This window comes from Gossypium raimondii, chromosome 4, assembly GCF_025698545.1.
Source record: "Gossypium raimondii isolate GPD5lz chromosome 4, ASM2569854v1, whole genome shotgun sequence".
Lineage (NCBI taxonomy): Eukaryota > Viridiplantae > Streptophyta > Magnoliopsida > Malvales > Malvaceae > Gossypium > Gossypium raimondii.
The window spans coordinates 10,325,335-10,346,319 of record NC_068568.1 but is presented as its reverse complement, the minus strand read 5'-3'; the positions used below and the strand labels follow the sequence as shown (position 1 = coordinate 10,346,319).

The window sequence follows — 20,985 nt, the reverse complement described above, 5'->3', positions numbered from 1 at the left end:
TACGGTAGCCATTGTGGATGACAAAGGCATATGTCGTTTATTGCTGACAAAATCAGCAGGTATTCATTCTCACCATAATTACACATTTCTCACCACCATATGCTTCTGAAATTATTTAAATTTGACTGCAATTAGATGATATTTGGTATCATCATCAGATTATATATCAGTAAGGGACGGATTTATTACTAAAAATCTTTAGCAAATGAGTCAACTTTAAATACAAAATTTTTCTATAAATTTAAATTATATCTTAAAATTTTTACTTTAAAATTAAATTATGAAGTGTATTTAATTAATGCTGACCCAAGAATATTTTAAAATTTGTTCTCTGCTAACTAAAAGAATATTTTAAATATTTTTGTTTAATTTTATAATATATTAATTAATTAATTAATTAAAATATGTAATGACTATAGATCTAGCTGTCACTCAAATCAGATAATAAAGTCTAATTAAATAATAATAAATAAATTTCCAAGAATATAAAACAAACAGGATTTGAAAGCCAATGCATCAAAAAATAACATAGGTCAACACTCCATGGCCATACGTACAAAATAAAATTTATTTACTCCTACTACTTGTATTCTTTGATTTTTTTGAATTACTCCTACAATTTTATTAAAATTACATCTTAGTCACTGATTTAAAATTTAAAGTTGAATCATTTCTGTATTTCTTGTAAATTTGGAATCTACTTTTCAGATTTTAAAATTTAGGTTTAATTGTTAACACTCTTAAAGTTATTTGTTAAATTTCGTGTTCATTACAACGCCATTTAGCTATATTGCTACCAAATGAGTATTTTATTATTTCAAAATGTCACACCAACAAATTTAACAAAAACTAGTTTTAATAATGCTAACAGTTGACCTAAATTTTGAAATCTGAAAAAGTAAAGAGGCTAAATTTTAAATTTGTGAAGAGTACAGAGACCTATAACATATTTTAACCATTTGAATTAGTGACATTATTGGAAATTAAAACCCAATTTGGTAATAAGAATTCAAATTTAATGCGAATTAATGGACAATGTTATCAACATTTTAACTTTTAAATCAGACCAGTAAAAGAAACTAGTAGGACTAAATTGCAAAAATATAAAATATATAGAGACTGACAGAAGAACTAAACCTAGGAAATAAAAGCAAGCAAAACCGTGAAGCAATAAAAGATTCAAAAACAGGAAGGCAGCACACCCAATTGGCAAATTGCGCAATCCTACTCATCACTTTTTACGAGGTACCTTATTTTCATTTTCTTTATGCTCTTTACCTCCTTTTTATATATATATATATAATGATATTTGATTTCAAGTTCTTCGTTTAGTGCTTGCCATTTCTTCTGAAAAGAGATAGAGATTGAGAATGGTGGCTGATCAAAAGGGTAAATCCGATATCTCCTTCGCTGGAACCTTTGCCAGCAGCGCTTTCGCTGCTTGCTTTGCTGAGGTAACTTATTCTATACTGTTTGTTTTTTGTTTTGATCCCCATTTTTCTGTATTCTCAGTCTCTGAATTTTTTTGCATCTTGTTCTTAGCTTTTGGCGACTGAAATGTGAAAAAAAAAAGGTTAATATGTTGGTTGGTGATTTGATTGTAAATTTGTATGCAAGAAACTTTTATTTTCTGTCCTGAGATGTGACGAATCAATTGAAGATTATTGTTTGTGAAACAAACGTTGGATTAATAAAGTTGTTGATTTGGAGATGTTTCATGTTAAGTTTCATATTCTTTCAGCATTTCCAACAATTGGGTTAATTTTATGATAATTTCGACTGAGGGATTTGAAAATTTTTATATGTGATATTAGTAATGTTTGACTTCTGTATAATAAAACTGCAAAAAGGGTATGAAATGTTATACAATCTGGCCACTGCCAAACCAATTGTGGAATGTTGTTGTGTTATTAGGAAGTTCGAGTTATATTATTTATGTGCACTTCAATTGTGCAGATATGTACAATTCCTTTGGACACTGCTAAAGTTAGGCTCCAGCTTCAGAAGAAAGCTCTTGGTGGAGATGCCGCAGCCTTACCGAAATACAGGGGTTTGTTAGGTACAGTTGGTACTATTGCTAGAGAAGAAGGTTTAGCTGCACTATGGAAAGGTGTTATTCCTGGATTACATCGTCAATGTCTTTTTGGTGGCTTGAGAATTGGGATGTATGAGCCTGTGGGTGTTGAATCTTCGTCTCTCAAATGAATGCATTTGTATTTGTTGCTGTTTTCTTGTCAACATGATCACAATTCACAAATGAACTTATAACTGTGACAGGTTAAGAATTTTTATGTTGGAAAAGATCACGTTGGAGACGTTCCTTTGACCAAGAAGATACTTGCTGCCCTTACAACTGGTAAGGAATAAGGAAAATTTGGCTGGAATTACTTGTTATGTCTGAAAATTTTACGAAAGATAGGTGCTCTACTTGAGTTTTCTTTGAACAGGTGCTCTAGGAATTACAGTGGCAAATCCAACTGATCTTGTGAAAGTTCGACTTCAAGCTGAAGGGCGATTACCTCCTGGAGTTCCTAGGCGCTATTCTGGGGCACTTAATGCTTATTCAACTATTGCTAGACAGGTTAGGTATCTTTCTGGAAGTAAAGAGATACCAAAGCGTCCAGTTTGTTACTAGCTTTTGACTCTTCTATTTGTATCTTGATCTTCCAACTCTAGGAAGGAGTTAAGGCTCTTTGGACCGGGATTGGACCCAATATAGCACGAAATGCTATTATAAATGCTGCTGAACTTGCAAGCTACGATCAAGTAAAGCAGGTATAGTAATAAAAGCTCATGGTTATTTAGCTTCCTGTTTCAGAGTGCTCCTTTTTTGTTTTCTCTAATGTCTATCTTCCTATGCAGACGATTTTGAAAATCCCTGGATTCACTGATAATGTTGTCACTCATCTCCTTTCTGGTCTTGGGGCTGGATTTTTTGCCGTCTGTATTGGTTCTCCAGTTGATGTGGTAAGCCATCAAAGTTCACATTTTGCCTGTCTTTTCTAATCTTTTTGTACTATATTTACTGATATCTTCTGGTCAGAATGGACTTAGTATGATAGTATGATATTCTACGAAGATGAGTTCATGTAGCATGTTTGGGATTACCTAGCCATTTCACCTTGTATCCGTTGATTATGTTTAACTTTATATATTGTCATTGTTCCAGCTGTATTGTGAGGAGATTTTAATATGTTTTGCCCTCTATGTAAATGTAGTTATAGATAACCGTATTCGAAGTTCTATTGTAATGTTTGTCTAGATCGTAGCATATTCGAATTGAGATCTGTTTTCCATTTCACCTAGTTAACCAGAGGAACCTGTATCGTTTGCTTTATAAGATGGTTGAATGTGCTGTGATCCCATCTTCTTCAGTGGGTGTAGTCAAGTAATTTTGTTGGTTTTTTTTTTTTTTAATTTACTTTTTCTCCCCTGCAGGTTAAGTCAAGAATGATGGGAGATTCAGCTTACAAGAGCACGCTCGATTGTTTTATCAAAACTTTGAAAAATGATGTATGCCTGCTTTCTTTGATCTTGTTTCTCCTTTTCTAGGCATCTTGTAGTTAGTAATATAATTATGAATTGAAACTTCAAAGCTGATTATTTGGCCAATGGTTTCATTTCTCTAATCATAGTAATTGCTAGTTAATAGGTAATAGCTGCAGGTGAGTGTCTAAATGCGGACAAGTATTGAACTTAAAGCACCCCTTATCATTTGCAGGGACCTATGGCTTTTTACAAGGGTTTTATCCCGAATTTCGGACGGCTAGGATCATGGAATGTGATCATGTTTCTTACCTTAGAACAGGTGAAGTTGCAAACATTTGTCCCCTATTGTGTTTTGTATTTGCTTTCAAAATGTGAGGTTCATATTTAGATTGTTTATAAATGCAAAATTATACGTTTATTGCTTAGCTAAAAAGTATTACTTTCTTCATCCCTCCTCCACAGGCAAAGAAAATTGTGAGAGATCTAGAGTCATCTTAAGGAGCTTAAAAAGAACCAAAATCCCACAAAGCAAGGAATTGAAGGTGGGACTGCCATTGAAATTGAAGATTTACAGAGAATAAATTTAATCCAATTCCCCCTCTTAATATTGATGTCATAAACACGAGTTATGATATGCCCTGGGGGAAATCTTTTGACTTCGAAACTTTCAAACCATAGTCTTTTCTTTTTAATGCTCAGAACTGTTGTTATCCATTCGATTTATCATTTCATTGATAATTCCCTGATCGAGGGCAAGTAATACCAATGAAGAGCGAATGGAGTTTGGTCTTTTCTTTTTCTTTTTCTTTTTCAAATAAATTTCTATTTTTGAATTAACCAGTTTATAGTTAATTTTAAATCATTATTCGGATAGAGTGTTGGTTAGTTAATTTTCTTTTATCCACGGGGAATCCAACGGTGTCTAATCACTTCTCATTTAGAAATTTAATAAGGTTGTTTTCATGGAAAGAATTTTTTTATTAAAAGTAAATGACAAATGATACTGTTAAATATAGATTAAATTATAGTTATAGTACCTCTACTATATTTAAATTTAGAATTTAATATTTTTATTTTTGTACAATGAAGATTAGAAAAGTAAATATTTGGTCAATAGGCCACAACTTTGGGTTCTAGTTGAGATATCAAATAGCAAACATTTATAATTATTTCAGTGAAAATATTGATGTTGAAGTTAAAAAAACACACACACATTTCAACTTATCATGTTGAAATAGGGTTTTTTGTGTTTTAGTGTTACATACTTTTAAGAAAAACTGACATCATTATTTTAACCGGATTAGTTAAGGATGCTAACTATTTGGATTAACTAATATCGTTGTAAAAATAAAGTACCAACTTATGTCAAATTAAAATGTAAAGATTAAATTCCAAATGTGAACATAATAGAAGAATCAAATTTGTAATTTTATCATTTTCATATAATTACTGGAAAAAGAGAAAAAAGAGTTGTGTCATTAGTTCATCAAAATAAATAGTACCTTTAATGGTTCCAATAATTGACGCAGATTTTTTTAAAACACTTGTACAAGCCCAAATTGCCCGGGCCCAAACAAAAACAAAGCAGGCAATTTCAGTTTTTTTAATAGCAGGCCTAAACTCGTCTAAGGCCCAAATATCCCAATAACAGGCCCAACAGCCAATTTTCAAACCCTAGCCCAGCAAAATCAATTTGCTGAAACCCTAAGAGCCTCCCTAGACTTAGCCGCCGCCCTCAAACGCCTCCAAGAGATCTCAGCGCCGCAGACTCGAGACGACCACCTCGCGCCAAACTCTCCACGAATGCTTGCAAAAACGGACTCAAGGAGTCCAAAGGAGAAAAAACAGCAAGCAATAGCATTTTTTCTTATTTTCTTTTCTATTTTGGCTATAAAAGCCCGACTTTTAATCTGTAAATGGGGGGAAAATTACAGAGAAAAATCAATAGAGAACAGAAAAGATCAGTATTTTTAGGTGATTTTTTTTCTTAAAAGTATCCATCGTCTTTTTATTTGTATATATATATTTTTTTGTATTTTCTTTTATTTGGATTTTATTTCACTTAAAATAACAAAGAAAAGAGGGAAAGAAGCTTACTTGGTGCCGTCGCGGTGTCCCCTCTCCGTCGCAATCGGAGGCCGGGGCGTCATCGGAGGCCAAAGGTCGGCCTAGCGGCGGCGACAATGGGAAAATTGAAAAACCCTAGCAGAGAAGGCTAGGGTTGTTTGGTGTTTTAATATAAACTATTTTTTTATTTTTTTTTATTTTTTGGGTTTTATAACAGACCAAACGACGCTGTTTTGAAAGGGGCCAGACCTGCGCGTCGACCCGACCCGCAACAGGGTCCGCGCGTTCTGGCCCTAAATGGGGAATTTACGCATTTGGTCCGCCGTTTTTTTATTTGATTTTAATACAGTTATTTCATGTGTTTTCAATTCGGCAACGAAATTTCTTTCTTGTTTCAATTTGGTCCAGGGGCCATGTGCCTGCACCCACTAGAACGGCTCCGTTTGGCCAACGCGGGGATATTTATTTCTTTGGTCCTTCCCCTTTCATGCGCAATTTAATTTGGCCCTTTTGTTTTTTAATTTTTGACCCTAAAAGTTTGTTTAATTTTGATTTAGTCCCCATTTATTATTATTATTATTATTATTATTATTATTATTATTATTATTATTATTATTATTATTATTATTACTACTATATATACATACGCATGCATATATGCTATATAATATGTACTTTATATATTAAATGTTTTTAATGCATATACATTTTTTTGATATATTTCGTTATTGTTTTATTCTCATAGTTTTATATACATATATATATACACATTTATATTTTATAATGTTCATATATTTTCCATGTTTTATAATTCGCACGTATATATACATTTTTAAAAAACATTTTTTACTGTTCTATATATATTCTATTATTTTATACATATTGTACATATGTAAATATTTTAATATATATATACGTATTTTCATAATTTACCAATACATACACTAATAAATTTTTTATTTTGTAAATATATACACATATACATTTTTTATCTTTATTTTATTTTCATGATTTTCATATACATATATACATGCATTTTTTATTAGTTTTTTTGGTTTGATGTATTGCATTCCTTCTTTTTGTTTGCAAATTTACTTGTATATTGTACTTCTATATATATTTGTAAATATTTATTCATATATGTTTGAAATTAAAGTTGTGTTTCATATTATACATTAACTTTTAACATACCTTTCGGGAAATATATTTTGGTTTTATCGAAGCATTAAAATCATCATATTTTTACAAATTTCCAAAATATTTGGCATTCATGATTCTCGGGAAAGATTGTGTCCTACCTTACTGGATTGCGATTATTTTTCGATGAATTTAGAAAGCCAAGTATTTGTTTTGCAATAAATTCGCAAATTTTAAATAAAAGCTTATTCTTGGGAATTCAAAATGTTGGGTCCTAACTTACTGGTCATGACATTTTCTTCTCGAAATAAGAATTTTCAAAAGCAAAAGGCAATATTCGGGTATTTTGAAGATTTAAAAACATTGTGCCCTAACTCACTGGGTGTGGTGTTTTATTTCTTTGAAATAAGAATGTCTTATTATTTTAATTCGTTCATGAAATAAAAAGTTTCCTTTTAAAATCTTTTCAAATTTTCGACACCAAGACAGTAAAAAAAAATCAAATTGGTACCAAATTTGGGCGTTACGAGGGTACTAATCCTTCCTCATGCGTAACTAACTCCCGAACCTGTTTTCTCAAATTTTGCAGACCAAAATTATTTTTTAAGGTGGGCCGATAACACCTTAATAAAGAATCGGTGGCGACTCCAATTTTGTTTTTTAAAGTCGACAACTAAAATTTTTGTTTTCAAAAAAGCGGTGTCGACAACACTTATTACAACTTATAAAATAAAATTATTTTTGTTAGAGCAATGTATGTACATTTTAAAAATCTACATCAACAATTTAATTGAAATAGTTAATAATATTAACCATTGGACTAATTAATAACATTATAAAATATAGGAACTAAATTGTAAGACTAAAGTATAGAGATTAAAAATAAAATTTAAGCATAATAGAAAGATCAAAACTGAAATATGATCATTTTTCTTATATTAAAAAAAGATACTAATGGACATGTTTCAACAAAAGAATCCCTTGGGTTTTTTTTCTTGGATTTAGTAAGTAAACCTTTTTGATTTCAGTAAATTTTAACGGTGCCATTAGGTATATTGGTTTATTAGGTGGCCAAAGAAAGGTCATCAAAGATTTAAAGGGATTGGCGTCAAGTGCTCCAAATAAGTAGGTAAGGTGAAAGAGGAAAGAGAAGCTCATTGAAATATAACTGGATGCCTTACACATCCTATTAGACATGTTTTTTGGAAAAAGGGTGTTGGCACTATTTTTTTTGACAAAACGGGGTCGATTTGAATTTTGAAAACAAAAACAAAAATGGGAGTTACCGCCAATCCTTTTTGATAAGGTATGATCGGGCCACCTTGAAAAGTGGTTGTTTTTAATAAATGATTTAATTTTATTAAAATAACGATTTTGGTCTACGAAATTCAGAAAAACGGGTTTGGGAGTCGGTTACGTACGAGGGAGGATTAGCACCCTTATAACGCCCAAAATTAGTACCTAGTTGATTAGTTAATGTCTTAGTGTCGAATATTGAAAACTTTAAAGGGATTTGAAAATACGATCCTTTATTGAAATGTTGAAAATTTTCGAGAAAATGGCATATTTCACGTTAATCAAGAAAGAAACTTATATCCAGTAAGTTAGGACACAATGTCTTGAATTCCCGATGCGCGAATGAATGCCAAAATTTACTTATTTAGAAGATTTTTAGCTATATCGGATTTGAAAAAGGGATCATGCCCAGTAAGTTAGGACACAATCTTTTCTTAATTCCTAAGATCGTTTAAAACTTGAGAAAAAAAAGGGGATCATGCCTAGTAAGTTAGGACATGATCTCTTCTTGATTCCCGAGATCGTTTAAAACTTGAGTTTGAAAAGATTCGTGTATTTAGATTTATTGCGAACATCGAAACCCAGTAAGTTAGGGATCGACCTTCTCGAATCTAAACATGAGATTTTGCTTATTTTAAAATCATGATTCATGCATCCAATTAATCTAACTCGAATTGGTAGAAATGAAACTCGATGTTAATATGCGTACAAAACAATATTGGATACGATGGTGTAAAAATAATACGAGCAATAACAACAAAAATAAAATAAATAAAAGGACAAATCGATTACATATAAAATAACAAGTAAATAAATAAATGAATAAAGAAAATGAATAAAATTATAAAAATATAAAAAGATATATAAGTATGTATATATATATGTGTAATACCAATTATTTGCCCGCCCTACCAATAATAAAATACCATAGCAGGCCCAATAAAATTAAAACCCAATACCCAATTGACCCCAGCCCAAGACCCAAACATTAACCCAAAACTCAGCCCAAAAAAACAACATCAGCAAAAACCCTAAAGCAACCACCAGTGATCAAGGCCAGAATCGCCTCTTCGTATGAAGTTAAGCCCATCACACGCACTCACGCCTTGCAGCCAGCACCTCCAGCAGATACTGCAGAACAAATACAAACAATACAGTAAGGAAAAGGGAACAAAACAGGAGCAAAAATCGGAATAGATTTATTTTGATTCTGTTTTTCATTTCCATTTCGGCTATTTAAAGCCGTGAAAAATCTGTAAATGGGAGGGGAGTTTTTGGAGTGTAAAAAACAGACGAAAATAGAGAGAAAAACTGAGATTCCAAAGAATTTTTTTTCGAAGGTGAATCGTGTTTTTTTTATTTTTCTTATTTATTTTTCATTTAAAATATAAAGAAAAGGAAGGAAAAACGTACCCTTACACCGAACCCGCCGAGTCGTGGCCATCTCCGTCGCAATCGGAGCCTTGGCGCAAAAGGGAGGGGCGGTGCTCAAAGGGTTGAGGGAACCCTAAAAAAATTCTTACAGAAAAAGAAAGAATCTGAAACTTTCTTTTAGTTTTAATTTTGTTTCTTTTAAATTTTTTAAAAGCAAAGACGAAATGGTGCCGCTTGGGGAAGGGGGGTCCGCGCGTCAGACCTTAAATGGTCTATTTTCGCATTCGGTCCCCCTATTCTAGCAGTGCGTTTAAATTGAATTTCTGATTTCTTTTAAATTTTCCCGCATGTTTTATTTTTGTTCCATTTTGGCCCATCGTTGCGCAGCGTTTTGGGAAGGCGGGAATAATTTCCCTTTTGGTCCTCCATTGTTGTGCGTGCATTCAATTTAGTCCTGTCTTCAAATTTATTTCAAATTTGCCCCACTTTTTTTGTTTTAATTCAATTTAGTCCATTTTTAGTTATTTTTATTTTTTTATGATATTACCGGTATACCATTGTTTTATTATTATTATATTATTTACTAACATTACTATTATTATATTTTCTGTACATATACATTCGCATATTTTATATATCATATCTATGCATGTTTAATATATATATATATATATATATATTAAGCTTTTATACATGCATGCACATATTTCATTTGTACGTTTTAAAATTTCTTTTTATATGGTTTTTGTTTATCCGTTTATTTATTTTATTTATTACTTTGACGTGCTTTATATTTTATACATATTTACGTATTTTTAGATATATATATACATAATTTTATATTTTATTTTATTAATTTTCACATGTACACATACATGTATTTTATAATATTCATACATATTTTTTAAAATATTTATAAGTTTTTGTTTTACGTGTTTCATTTTTTTATATGTATATTTATATGGTGCTAAATGTATGCATACACATATTGTCAAATTTACTTGAATATTGTGCTTGCATTTATATATTTTGTAAATACATATACATATATATTTTAAATCGAAGTATATGTTTCATGCTATACATTAACTTTTTAACATGCCTTTTAGAAGATATATATTTTGGTTGTGCCAAAGCATTAGAATCATCATATTTCACAAATTTCCAAAATATTTGGCATTCATGATTCTCGAGAAAGATTGTGTCCTAACTTACTGGATTGCGATTATTTTTCGATGAATTTAGAAAGCCAAGTATTTGTTTGCAATAAATTCACAAATTTCAAATAAAAACTTATTCTCGGGAATTCAAAAATGTTGGGTCCTAACTTACTAGTCATGACATTTTATTATCTCGAAATAAGAATTTCAAAAACAAAAGACAATATTCGGTATTTTGAAGATTTAAAAATATTGTGCCCTAACTTACTGGGTGTGATGTTTTATTTCTTTAAAATAAGAATATTTTATTATTTTGATTCGTTTGCGAGTTAAAAATTCTCTTTTAAAATCTTTTCAAACTTTCGATAACAAGACATTGAATAATCAATTTGGTACCAATTTTGAGCGTTGCGAGGGTGCTAACCCTTCCTCGTGCGTAATTGACTCCCGAACCTATTTTCTCAAATTTCGCAGACCAAAATTATTTTTAAGGTGAGCCGATCACACCTCAATCAAGGATCGGTGGCGACTCCAATTTTCGTTTTTAAAGTCGACAACTAAATTTTTGTTTTCAAAATTGGTTTCGACAATATGTATGTATATAAATAAGTTATACAAATGTGTACGTGTAGGTGTATATATATATATAATAGGTAAAAATATGATTCGAAATCAATAGTATAATATATATGTATATGTATAAAATAGTACTATACTATATAAAATATCTTCATATAAAAATATAGTGGTGTATCAAAAGTGAATAAAAAGTATATATTATAGAATAAAAAAATCAAGCAAGCATATAAACATACCAAATTTACATAAAGATAAAAATAAAATAAATTCAAATAATATAAAAATAGTATATTATAAAAGGTAATAACATATTAAAATTTTAAAAGAAACTTAAAACAATAATACATATAGAATAAAATAATGTATATATATAATAGGTAAATATACAAGCGAATAATATTATCAATAATAATAGTAATAGTAAAAATACTAATAATAATGAAAGTAATAATAATACTAATCATAATAATAATAATAACAATAATAAAAAAATAATATTAGTTAATTAATTAATAGCAAAAACATCAAACATAATTAAATTGGAATGTAAACGTAAATTCTGGGGCAATTCTGAAATAAATAAAAATAAAAAAGGACCAAATCGAGTGCGCGAATAACAAGGAGGGACTAAAGCGAAAAATATCTCCGCCTTCCAAAACGTTGCACCTTACATGGGGCAGAGATGAAATCAAAGCAAAATTTTAGGGCAAAATTAGGAATAAAAGAAAACTTAATTGCAAAATCATTAAAAGGATAAAGGACCAGGATTGTAAATAACCCATTTAACGGAAATGTGCGGATCCCCCACGTAATGGGTCGGGTCGCGCGTGGGTTGCTGGGTAGTAGCCAATACGACGTCGTTTTGGCTCTTAAGCTTTACTCGTAAAATGGCGTCGTTTTGAATATTTATTTAAGCTAAATTTTCTTTTTGGAAAAACATTTGCAGCCCTAATTTAAAGATAAAATAAAATAAACAAAAAACACTGATGTTTTCCTCTGCTAGGGTTTCGGCCCTAGCTCTTGTCACCACCAGTCCATCGTCCCCCCGCCGAGGCTCCACCACGGATGGTGGTCGAAGCCGATGAAGAATGCGCAGGATCCTTCTGGTGAGTACCCTCTTTCCTTTTCTCTCTTTTTATTTATTTCACATATATGTGACAAAAAAATGAATTATAAATCAAAGTATAAAAAAAACACAAAACTCTGAGAATCACTTTCGCTTTTGATTTCCAAAAAATTGATTTTTTTTTCTGTTTGTTTACATCCGTTTTTTTTCGATTCGTGTTTGGCTTTTATATAGCCAAAGATAAAAATTAAAAAGAAAAATAAAAATAAAAATATAAAAAAGCTACTGCCTATATTGCTTTCTTCTTTTTTCTGTCTCTATTTCCTTTTCCGTGTTTGTTTGCAGGTATTGATGAGGCAAGTCAGAGAAGCAGACCTTGGCCTTTGCCATTTTGGTGCCACGGCCAGGCCTCGGGAGGTGAACACGCTGCAGAGGCACACGGAGGCAGCTGCGGCACATGGGCAGGAGGCAGAGGAGCGGCGCTGGAGGAGCCAGGCTGTTAGGGTTTTTTCTCAAACTCTAACTTGGCCATTGGGAAATTGGGCTTCTGTTTTTTTTGTATTTGGGCCACGTAGCTTGGGCCGTAATGGATTTTTTTGGTTTGTTTATTTTCACTTGGGCCCGGGCAAAATAGGGCCTGTACAAAAGGTAATGGCTCCGTGAAAAGTGGTATCAAAGCAAACCTTAATTGTTTGATTTTCGTCAAGCATCCCAATAAGTGGGGTAGTGTAACACCTCTAATTCGTCTCTGTCGCCGGATTAGGATTACAGAGTGTTACAAGGCAAAATAGGACATTTCACTTCATTTCAAAACAATTAAACAAATAATTTACAAGGCAAGTGAACTACCCAAGACGAAGGCCCCACAAGTTTGGGTGGGGGAAAATGTCATGCCAAGCTCTTTAAAGTAGAAAAATGCTAGGAAGCGACAATTAATTATATTTAAAACCTTACTTTTTGCTTCACCATCTTGGATAGAGTTAGATGGTCTAATTAATTATATTTAAAAAATAAAAAACTAAAAAAGGACAAGTGATAACGTTATAACTCCAGTTGTGATTTTTTTAGTTATAATGTTAGTTCATAAAATAATTATCTTATTTTTTTTTAGTTTCTTTTGGTTCTCCCATTTTTGTTGTGTTTTTATCTATTTTTTCGTTAGTTTCTATGGTGGTTGAGTTCCTCTAAGTACTACCGAGCAAAAACATGTGTATAAATAAAGTTTGTTCTGCTTTCTCTGAAAGCGGTGATAGTGACAATAATCCTCTCTATTTTCTTAGGAAGCAGTGGTAGTGTTAGTAGTTATAGTTTTTAGTATTTTTTTTAAGTTTTGTTTCCTACAAGTTTCGAAGGAGGTTGGGTTGATCTAACTCTATCAATTCAGTTTTGAGTCTGGTTTTGTGTATCACTAATGTTGAAAGAGCCTTTTGAGGACATTCATTGTCGTTGTTAAACAGAGCTTATTATTGATGCAGTCTGACAATGGCGAAGCTAGAATGCTATTATTAGCGATTATTATGATGGTATATCTCGGGTAATTCTCTGGTATTGCTAGTTTAGTGGTCTTTACTACGTATATCTGTCCTCCACTAGACTTTTATGACGACCATGGCATGCAACTATTAGAATGACGGCAATGGTTTTGAATGTCGTTTTCGTTTTTAATTTCTTTTATCTGCTACCGTTCTCCTATTTGTACTTTGTTTAGTGAATTATGTTGTCATTCTAGTTTGTTACTCCCTATTAACTTTTATGTTGTAATGTTGTTTTGAATTAATTGATTAAAAATTAATTATCTGTTATAAAATAAAGAGAGACGGGGAGAATAAAGAACAAAAAAAATATGAAAGCTATAGAGAATGTACTTTATTAATCAAATGGATGATTACAATGCTTCATCAAATCTCTTTTTATAGGCATAAGAAGTATAAAAGAAGTAGAGATCTAATTCTAATAACTATTAGAATTTAAAGTACATCAAAACTTTATCTTGATCACGATGGGCATCCACTTAATAAGATATTCATAACACTCCCCCTTGGATGTCCATTTGTAGATAATGTGCCTCGTTAAAACCTTATTAGAAAAAACCATGTGGGATAAAAACCTAATAAAGGAAAAAGAGTACATAATCTATCATACGCATAATATGCCGCCTCATTAAAAATATTATCAGGAAAACCCAATGGGATAAAACCTCGATTAAGGAAAAAAGGGTGCAACGCGTATTTACTCCCCCTCATGAAAACATCACATATTTTCTCATATTCTACGTATTCAATCTTGAATATTAGTTTTTCAAATGACTATTTGAATGTATTTGCTAAGCATTTATATTACCATTCTTTTAAAAGTCATGAGTGAGAGAAATTTGGGAAAATATATTTTGATCTCTTCAAGAGATTCAATAATAATCATAACAAACTTTAATCATGAATCTTTTATAAAAACACAAATAAGTATTTTGGATGATTTTATAATCTGTTTCAACTACTATTCACTAAGTCAAATTTACCACATATGTTCAAATTATTTCAATTCATATAAATGAACAATTTCTCGAGAATTTTAATATGCTTCTAGCATCCTAAATCCTTCAAGGATTTTAATATAAACTTTACTATATAGTGATTCATAAAAGGTTGTAATAATAATGTAACAACCTGAAATTAGGCCTAGTCGAAATAGTGGTTTTGAGACCACAAATGTAATATTTTAAAATTTTCTACAAGAAGATATTATCCTTGGTATAGTAAATAAGGAAATAAAGTGATAAAAGGGTAATATTGAGTTATGTCAACATTGGGAAGTATATTATGACATATTAATTCAAGAAAGGATTAAATCGCAAAAGTGAGAAAAGTTTTGTAGGTCAAGAGTAAATATTCAAAATTTGAGGGGTTAAAGTGTAAATACAAAAAATTTGAAGGACCAAAGGTGTAAATATTTTAAGGGTGGAATGATCTAGAAACTAAGAAAAATGGATGGATTAGGACCAAATTGAAAAAGGTGAAGAATTTTGAGGGACTAAATCGTAATTTTACAAAATTAAGTGATGACTCAAGAATGAAATTTTAAAAGATCATAAAGGGCAAAATGGTCATTTAGAAGGGAGAGAAATTTAGAAGATAATGATGATGTTGGAGATATTTTAGATTAAATAAATAAATAAATATTAATTTATTAATATTTTAATTTGATTTTTAAATAATATTTTATTATTTTATTGTTTAGTATATATATGTGGAAAGAAAGATGAAAAAAAAACCAACCAACCCATCATCTTCCATGCATCCAACGTGAGGAGAAGAGAGAAAGAAAGAAAGTTTTACTTTCTTTACAATTTGGTCCTTCCTTCAAAAAAATTACCATTTTCACCTAAAAATCAAAAGAATTTCCATATCCATCAAGAGAGAAAGATAACAAGGAGACTATGGGGAGCTAGAATATCAAGTTAGATTCAAGAAATAGAGGCTGGAGGAGAGAGAAAATCAAGTTAAAGATTGAAATCAATTGAGCAAGGTAAGAGCATCAAGATTTCAATATATTTTTGAGTTTGATATTATTGAAAAAGTATGAAATTGATGTTAATGTAGGGTTTTATTATATAAGGTTTTGTGTTCTTGATATGTTAGTGAAAAGAAAATAAGAGAAAGTGATGAGAAATAGTGTAGAGAAGGAAAATAAGAGTGTCATAAACTTAGTAATCAATATTTTGCACTAAAACAGTTTTGGACAGTAGCAGTAGGTTAAAACTTATTGAGTCTAGTTTCTTATAGAAGAAACAGTGTAAGCAGTAGAATTGTAAATCATGATATATAATAAATTTTGTGAGACAAGGTCAGAATGATTTCGGGTTCCCCTGTACTGACTTTGGAAAATTATAAAAAAATGGAGAAAAATAATTAGAGGCTTAAATTTATATTTTTAAATCTTTAATGAGTCTATTTTCAATAGAAACAAACATAAACATCATTAGAATTCTGTACGAGGAGATAATTAATTTTTAGTGAAGAAGGGTCGGAACTGTTAGATGAGAATAGGGATGACTTTAAAGAATAAACTGTACTTATTGGCTAAGCCAAAATTCTGAAAATTTTATGGTAAGAACATATGTGAGTCTAGTTTCAGATAAAATTTATGTATCTTAATTTGGAGTTCTGTATCTCAAGATATAAATAATTTAGTGATTACAACTCAAGTGGACAGCTTTGAATGAATTTATATAAGTAAATGGTAAAATTATAGATAATGTTACCTATAAGCATGTTATATAAATTAAGGATGTGGAATGGAGAGGAGGAGGAGGAAAATATATGATTATTTAACTAGCATGAGTTTTCATTAAAATGACCAATTTACATGTTTTAGGTCTAGGGACTAAATTGAACAAATGTGAAACTTTAAGGGTAAATTTGTAAAATGTCAAAAGTGACCAAATGGCATGAAATGGATTGGTCATTTATCTAAATTACAAAATTGAATGAAATTTAGAACAATATTGGGTGGAAATATGAGAAAATAGAAAATTTCCAAAATGTCCTCGAATTTTGGTATTTCGCAATTTAGTCCGTGAGCTCGTATTAGCTATATTCTATATAATTTTAATTGAAGTGAATGCTATTTGGTAATGAATATTATATATATGTGTGTGTTTATTATTGGAATCAATTATTATTGGTAATATGTATAATTATTTGATGCATTTAAATGATTATCTGAAGCTCGATTGAGTTGGAAGCTTGTTGGAGATATATCACATTATCTATTGGTTCTATTGGTAATTTTGGATGATTTGATTCTGGTTATAATGACTTGTATAAGTTAAATTGGTTAATGTTAGCTCATAAATGTTTTGATTTTAATTGGTCATAAATATGAATGCTTGATGAAATGAAATGTCTGAAAATTAATTTGTAAACTCGGTAATGCTCTATAACCCTATTCTGGAGAAGGATATGGGTTAGGGGTGTTACAAATAACTATTAGACGCAAGTTAAATCTTTTATGAATTGTCAATTTAATAAATATATCTAAAGGTTATTACATCCACCACAAAAAAATGTTATATTTTTTCATAATCAATGCCAGGACTTAGCGAATAACTTCATATTTTTATTCCGCTTTTGCAAAACTATTTCAATTGCACCCTCACTGGTTTTATACCTTTAGATATTTGTACTTAAGTTGTACTTAAGTTGCGTCTTTCTATTTTGATAAATTTATTCTATATCTATATTTCTCAATATATTTATTCAAGATCTTCCTTTTATTTCATTATTTCAACAATAATATTGCATGCAAAATCATTGTCGACCATTTTTATTATTCAGTTCCACATTTTTTCGAATTGACATAACTTATCGAGATCTCTTATTTTTATTATTTTAAAATTCAGTTTCAGGCACTTGAATATCTTCTGAAGTTTTACTTATTAGTTATGTATTGAGTCTCTTCTGAAGCACCCGCCTCGACTATATGACCATCTAGAAGAATTTTTATCTTTGGAACCGATCAATCTATTATTTATTCTAACTGATTGTTCTACTGGGACTTTGATTCAAATTAAAATATTAGATGGTATATAACACTTGATTATTCTTATTAAGTTTGTAAATACATCTAACAGTTAATTTGTATGAGTAAACTTCTGATTTACTTTAACATGTGTTTCAATGGTACTAAATTGTAACAAATTAATAATTTTATTATCATTCATTTTAATTTGCTTCAAGGAATATGTCAAAATCTTCAAATGCCCAAAAATATATTAATAGCAAACTTTGATAGTAGATCTTATTTTTCAGTGTACAATAGGTACATGACCAATGACTTTTATACATAAGTTTTCTCTTGCAAGTTCTCATCAAGAATATTTTACCATGTAATTTTAATTGAAAACTTATTCGAATAATTTGTAGAGTCATACTCACCATAATAAGCTTTAGATAGAATTATCATATTCTATTGCTCATAAGTAGATCTTTCACAATCAAAATTTTATTTTCAACCCTTTAATGGGGATGATGACAAAAGAAGATCACAAAGATTATAAAATAAATATAAATTAATAACCCAATTATCTCTTTTCATCCTTTCAAAATATACTTTCTATCTATAATGATATAATTTATGTAGCTAATAATATTTCATATCCTTTGAAGAGTTATTTTGAGAACTCTCATTGTTCTCTTATTTATTACTATATTCACACTATTAGAATTTTAAGTACATTAAAACTTTATCCTGATTGTAATGAACATCTACTTAATAAGATATTCATGGCATTATACTATATATAAACTCATTTTAAAAAATAAATCAATATAATCTCATTGAGATACAGGGAAAGACGTGTTCATGCCCGACTGCAAGTCCAAATTACAAACGGCCCAATGTATTAAACTATAAGAGCCCAATGGAGAAAACAGAGCCGTTCTAGGAATCATACAGGCAGAGACACGCGATTATACGGAACTCGATTGATATAAGAGCGTTGAAATTTGATTCGATTTTAATTTGGTGGAAGAGCAGAAGGAACAAAGATGCTTCAAATCCGACTAACCAAGACCCCGTCCTCGGACGCCGCCGGTCCCGTGAAGCCATTGCCTGTGGAAACGGTGACGGTGGCTTGCCCCGATCACCTTGTTATCGCTGACCTTCCCGTTGCCAACAGCATTGGCGCCGCTATCTCGTCCTCGCTCGTCAAGACCGTTGGTCGTAAGTCACGCCGCCAGCTTGGCGAGCGAGTTCACTTCTGCGTCCGCTGCGATTTCCCTATAGCCATCTACGGCCGCTTGGTACTATTTTCATATTACCATTCTTAATTTCATTTAGCTTTAAATTACAATTGATTAGTGAACATGTTGAGTAAGTATTGAATAGAATAGATAAGTTATGCTATTCCTGATATTTGAATTTAAGATAATATTTGTAAGTTGAAGAAAAATTCAAAGTGGGATTTACTCTTAAATTGAATTATTTCGTTGTAAAATAATGGTTCCTCGCTAGGTATTCAATGTTAGGTTCGCTCTAAAGTTGAAATGTTGAAAAAATTTAGTAACTAGGTTTTGATGGATGGGTAAGGGTTCCATTTGTTCTACATTTATAGTTAGGAATTCCTTTGTGTATTGGACTTTGTTTTCCGTATCTGAAAATGTATATGTTTTCTTCTGGTTGCAGAGTCCTTGTGAGCATGCCTTCTGCCTCGATTGTGCAAGGAGTGATTCGATTTGCTATCTGTAAGTGATCGAATCTTAATTCCTTATAGCAAAATGGTGTCTAAAGAACGTAGATTTTTGTAGCTAGTTTATCCGTGTGGACTTTTGAATGGTTCACGAGTATTAACTACCAAGATCAAATAATTTATGCAGTTTTTACTAATAAAAAGTATTAGGATTGGCAATTCTCATGTCTTTTCCCTTATTTACCATGACCCTCTTGTGTTTGTTCTTGTGGTTGAATTCTGGTGTTTATAGAATCATAAGGATTTTGGCTGAATGGTGAATAGTGTCTTCATTCAGTTCAAACTCAAGTAACTTGACACTGACAAAATTATTGTTTCTTTGTTTCTGCACAGTTGTGATGAACGTATACAGAAGATTCAGACAATCAAGATAATGGAGGGGATCTTCATCTGTGCAGCTCCTCACTGTCTTAAATCTTTCTTGAAGAAGACTGAATTTGAATCTCATATCCATGAGAACCATGCTGCCCTTATACAGCCTAATGCAGAGAAGGAAGATGGTAAAGACTCGGAGGTTCAGAGTGCTAAACAACCTACAGGTTCTGATGCTGCTGTTCGAGGTCTTCCAAGGTCTGTCATTTCTCCTGGTTCAAACCCCCTGCTCCATGATACTGAAGACAAAGCTCGTTGGCAGCAGCCCAGAGAACAACTGCCTTCAAGGCCTATAATGCAGCCAAAGGGACCACTAGTATTTGGTCAAGTTCCGAATTATCCATCGGAGCCCCAATCAGATGATAACCACTTCCAACAAGGCTTTGACAGGCCTGGTCCTCACAACCACTTCCAACAAGGCTTTGACCTGCAGGGCACCCCGCAACCAGATTCTAGTCAGTTTTCAGACAAGCTGCAGGGACTTTTATCTGAGAATCAGTATTCTGAATACCCACCTATGCATTCCATGCAACCACCTAATTTTGCTATGCCAATGAATTCAAACCGAATGTTAACTCCATATGGTGTTCCTCCTTTTCCAACTGATGGATGTCAACCATTTTATGGTGCTCCTTATGAAATGGCTAGGCGAAGTAAAGCGTCAGATGTTGGTTCCGAGCAGGGGTCATTGTTGAGTTTCCCACCAGGTCCAGTTGGGGGTGTGAATTACCCAACAGCTTATCCGCCTTGGAATGGAGGGCAACCTGGTGTCCACTTTTAAGTCACTCCATGCAAGTTCGTCCACCACCTCCACCACTCTCACATGATATGTCACAACTTAAACCTCGCAAGTTCAACTCTGGTGATATGAGTCTTGAAGGACAAGGGCAGCAAGAACCTGAATGGCAAAGCAGGTAGCCAGGGGTAGAGATTGCTCCTCCCTTTTGTGGTCAACGTGTGATATTTTCTCCATTTTCAGTGTTTGATGAAGTTTTGTTATGTTCTTTCCATTTCTTAATTTATTAAGAGCATCTTGCTTTCTTTTATAGGATTTCGATTAGTTTGCAAATTCAGAATTTGCGCTCAAGTTCTTCAATGGAAACATTCTATATAGTTTGTAAGTGTTAATAAAAGTTACGTTTCTCTACCACCATTTATTTGTTTCAGATCAGATTACTCCTCAAGTTTTGAGTGCCATT

At 31.7% G+C, this 20,985-nt stretch overlaps 2 protein-coding genes across 2 annotated transcripts; both read left to right on the top strand.

Annotated features, from left to right (window-relative positions):
- Nucleotides 1-1,143: 1,143 nt before the first annotated feature.
- LOC105779873 (mitochondrial uncoupling protein 1) lies at nt 1,144-4,326 on the top strand. The gene is made up of 10 exons (XM_012603833.1): nt 1,144-1,245; nt 1,333-1,454; nt 1,957-2,175; nt 2,278-2,356; nt 2,448-2,581; nt 2,677-2,775; nt 2,863-2,967; nt 3,439-3,513; nt 3,722-3,808; nt 3,952-4,326. The coding sequence occupies exons 2-10, from the start codon at nt 1,371-1,373 to the stop codon at nt 3,985-3,987; spliced, it is 918 nt and encodes a 305-aa protein (XP_012459287.1). The 5' UTR covers nt 1,144-1,245; nt 1,333-1,370; the 3' UTR covers nt 3,988-4,326.
- Nucleotides 4,327-18,622: 14,296 nt separating this feature from the next.
- Nucleotides 18,623-20,936, top strand: LOC105779872 (E3 ubiquitin-protein ligase HAKAI homolog). Its single transcript, XM_012603831.2, has 3 exons — nt 18,623-18,968; nt 19,351-19,409; nt 19,748-20,936. The coding sequence occupies exons 1-3, from the start codon at nt 18,714-18,716 to the stop codon at nt 20,565-20,567; spliced, it is 1,134 nt and encodes a 377-aa protein (XP_012459285.1). The 5' UTR covers nt 18,623-18,713; the 3' UTR covers nt 20,568-20,936.
- The last annotated feature ends 49 nt before the right edge of the window (nt 20,937-20,985 follow it).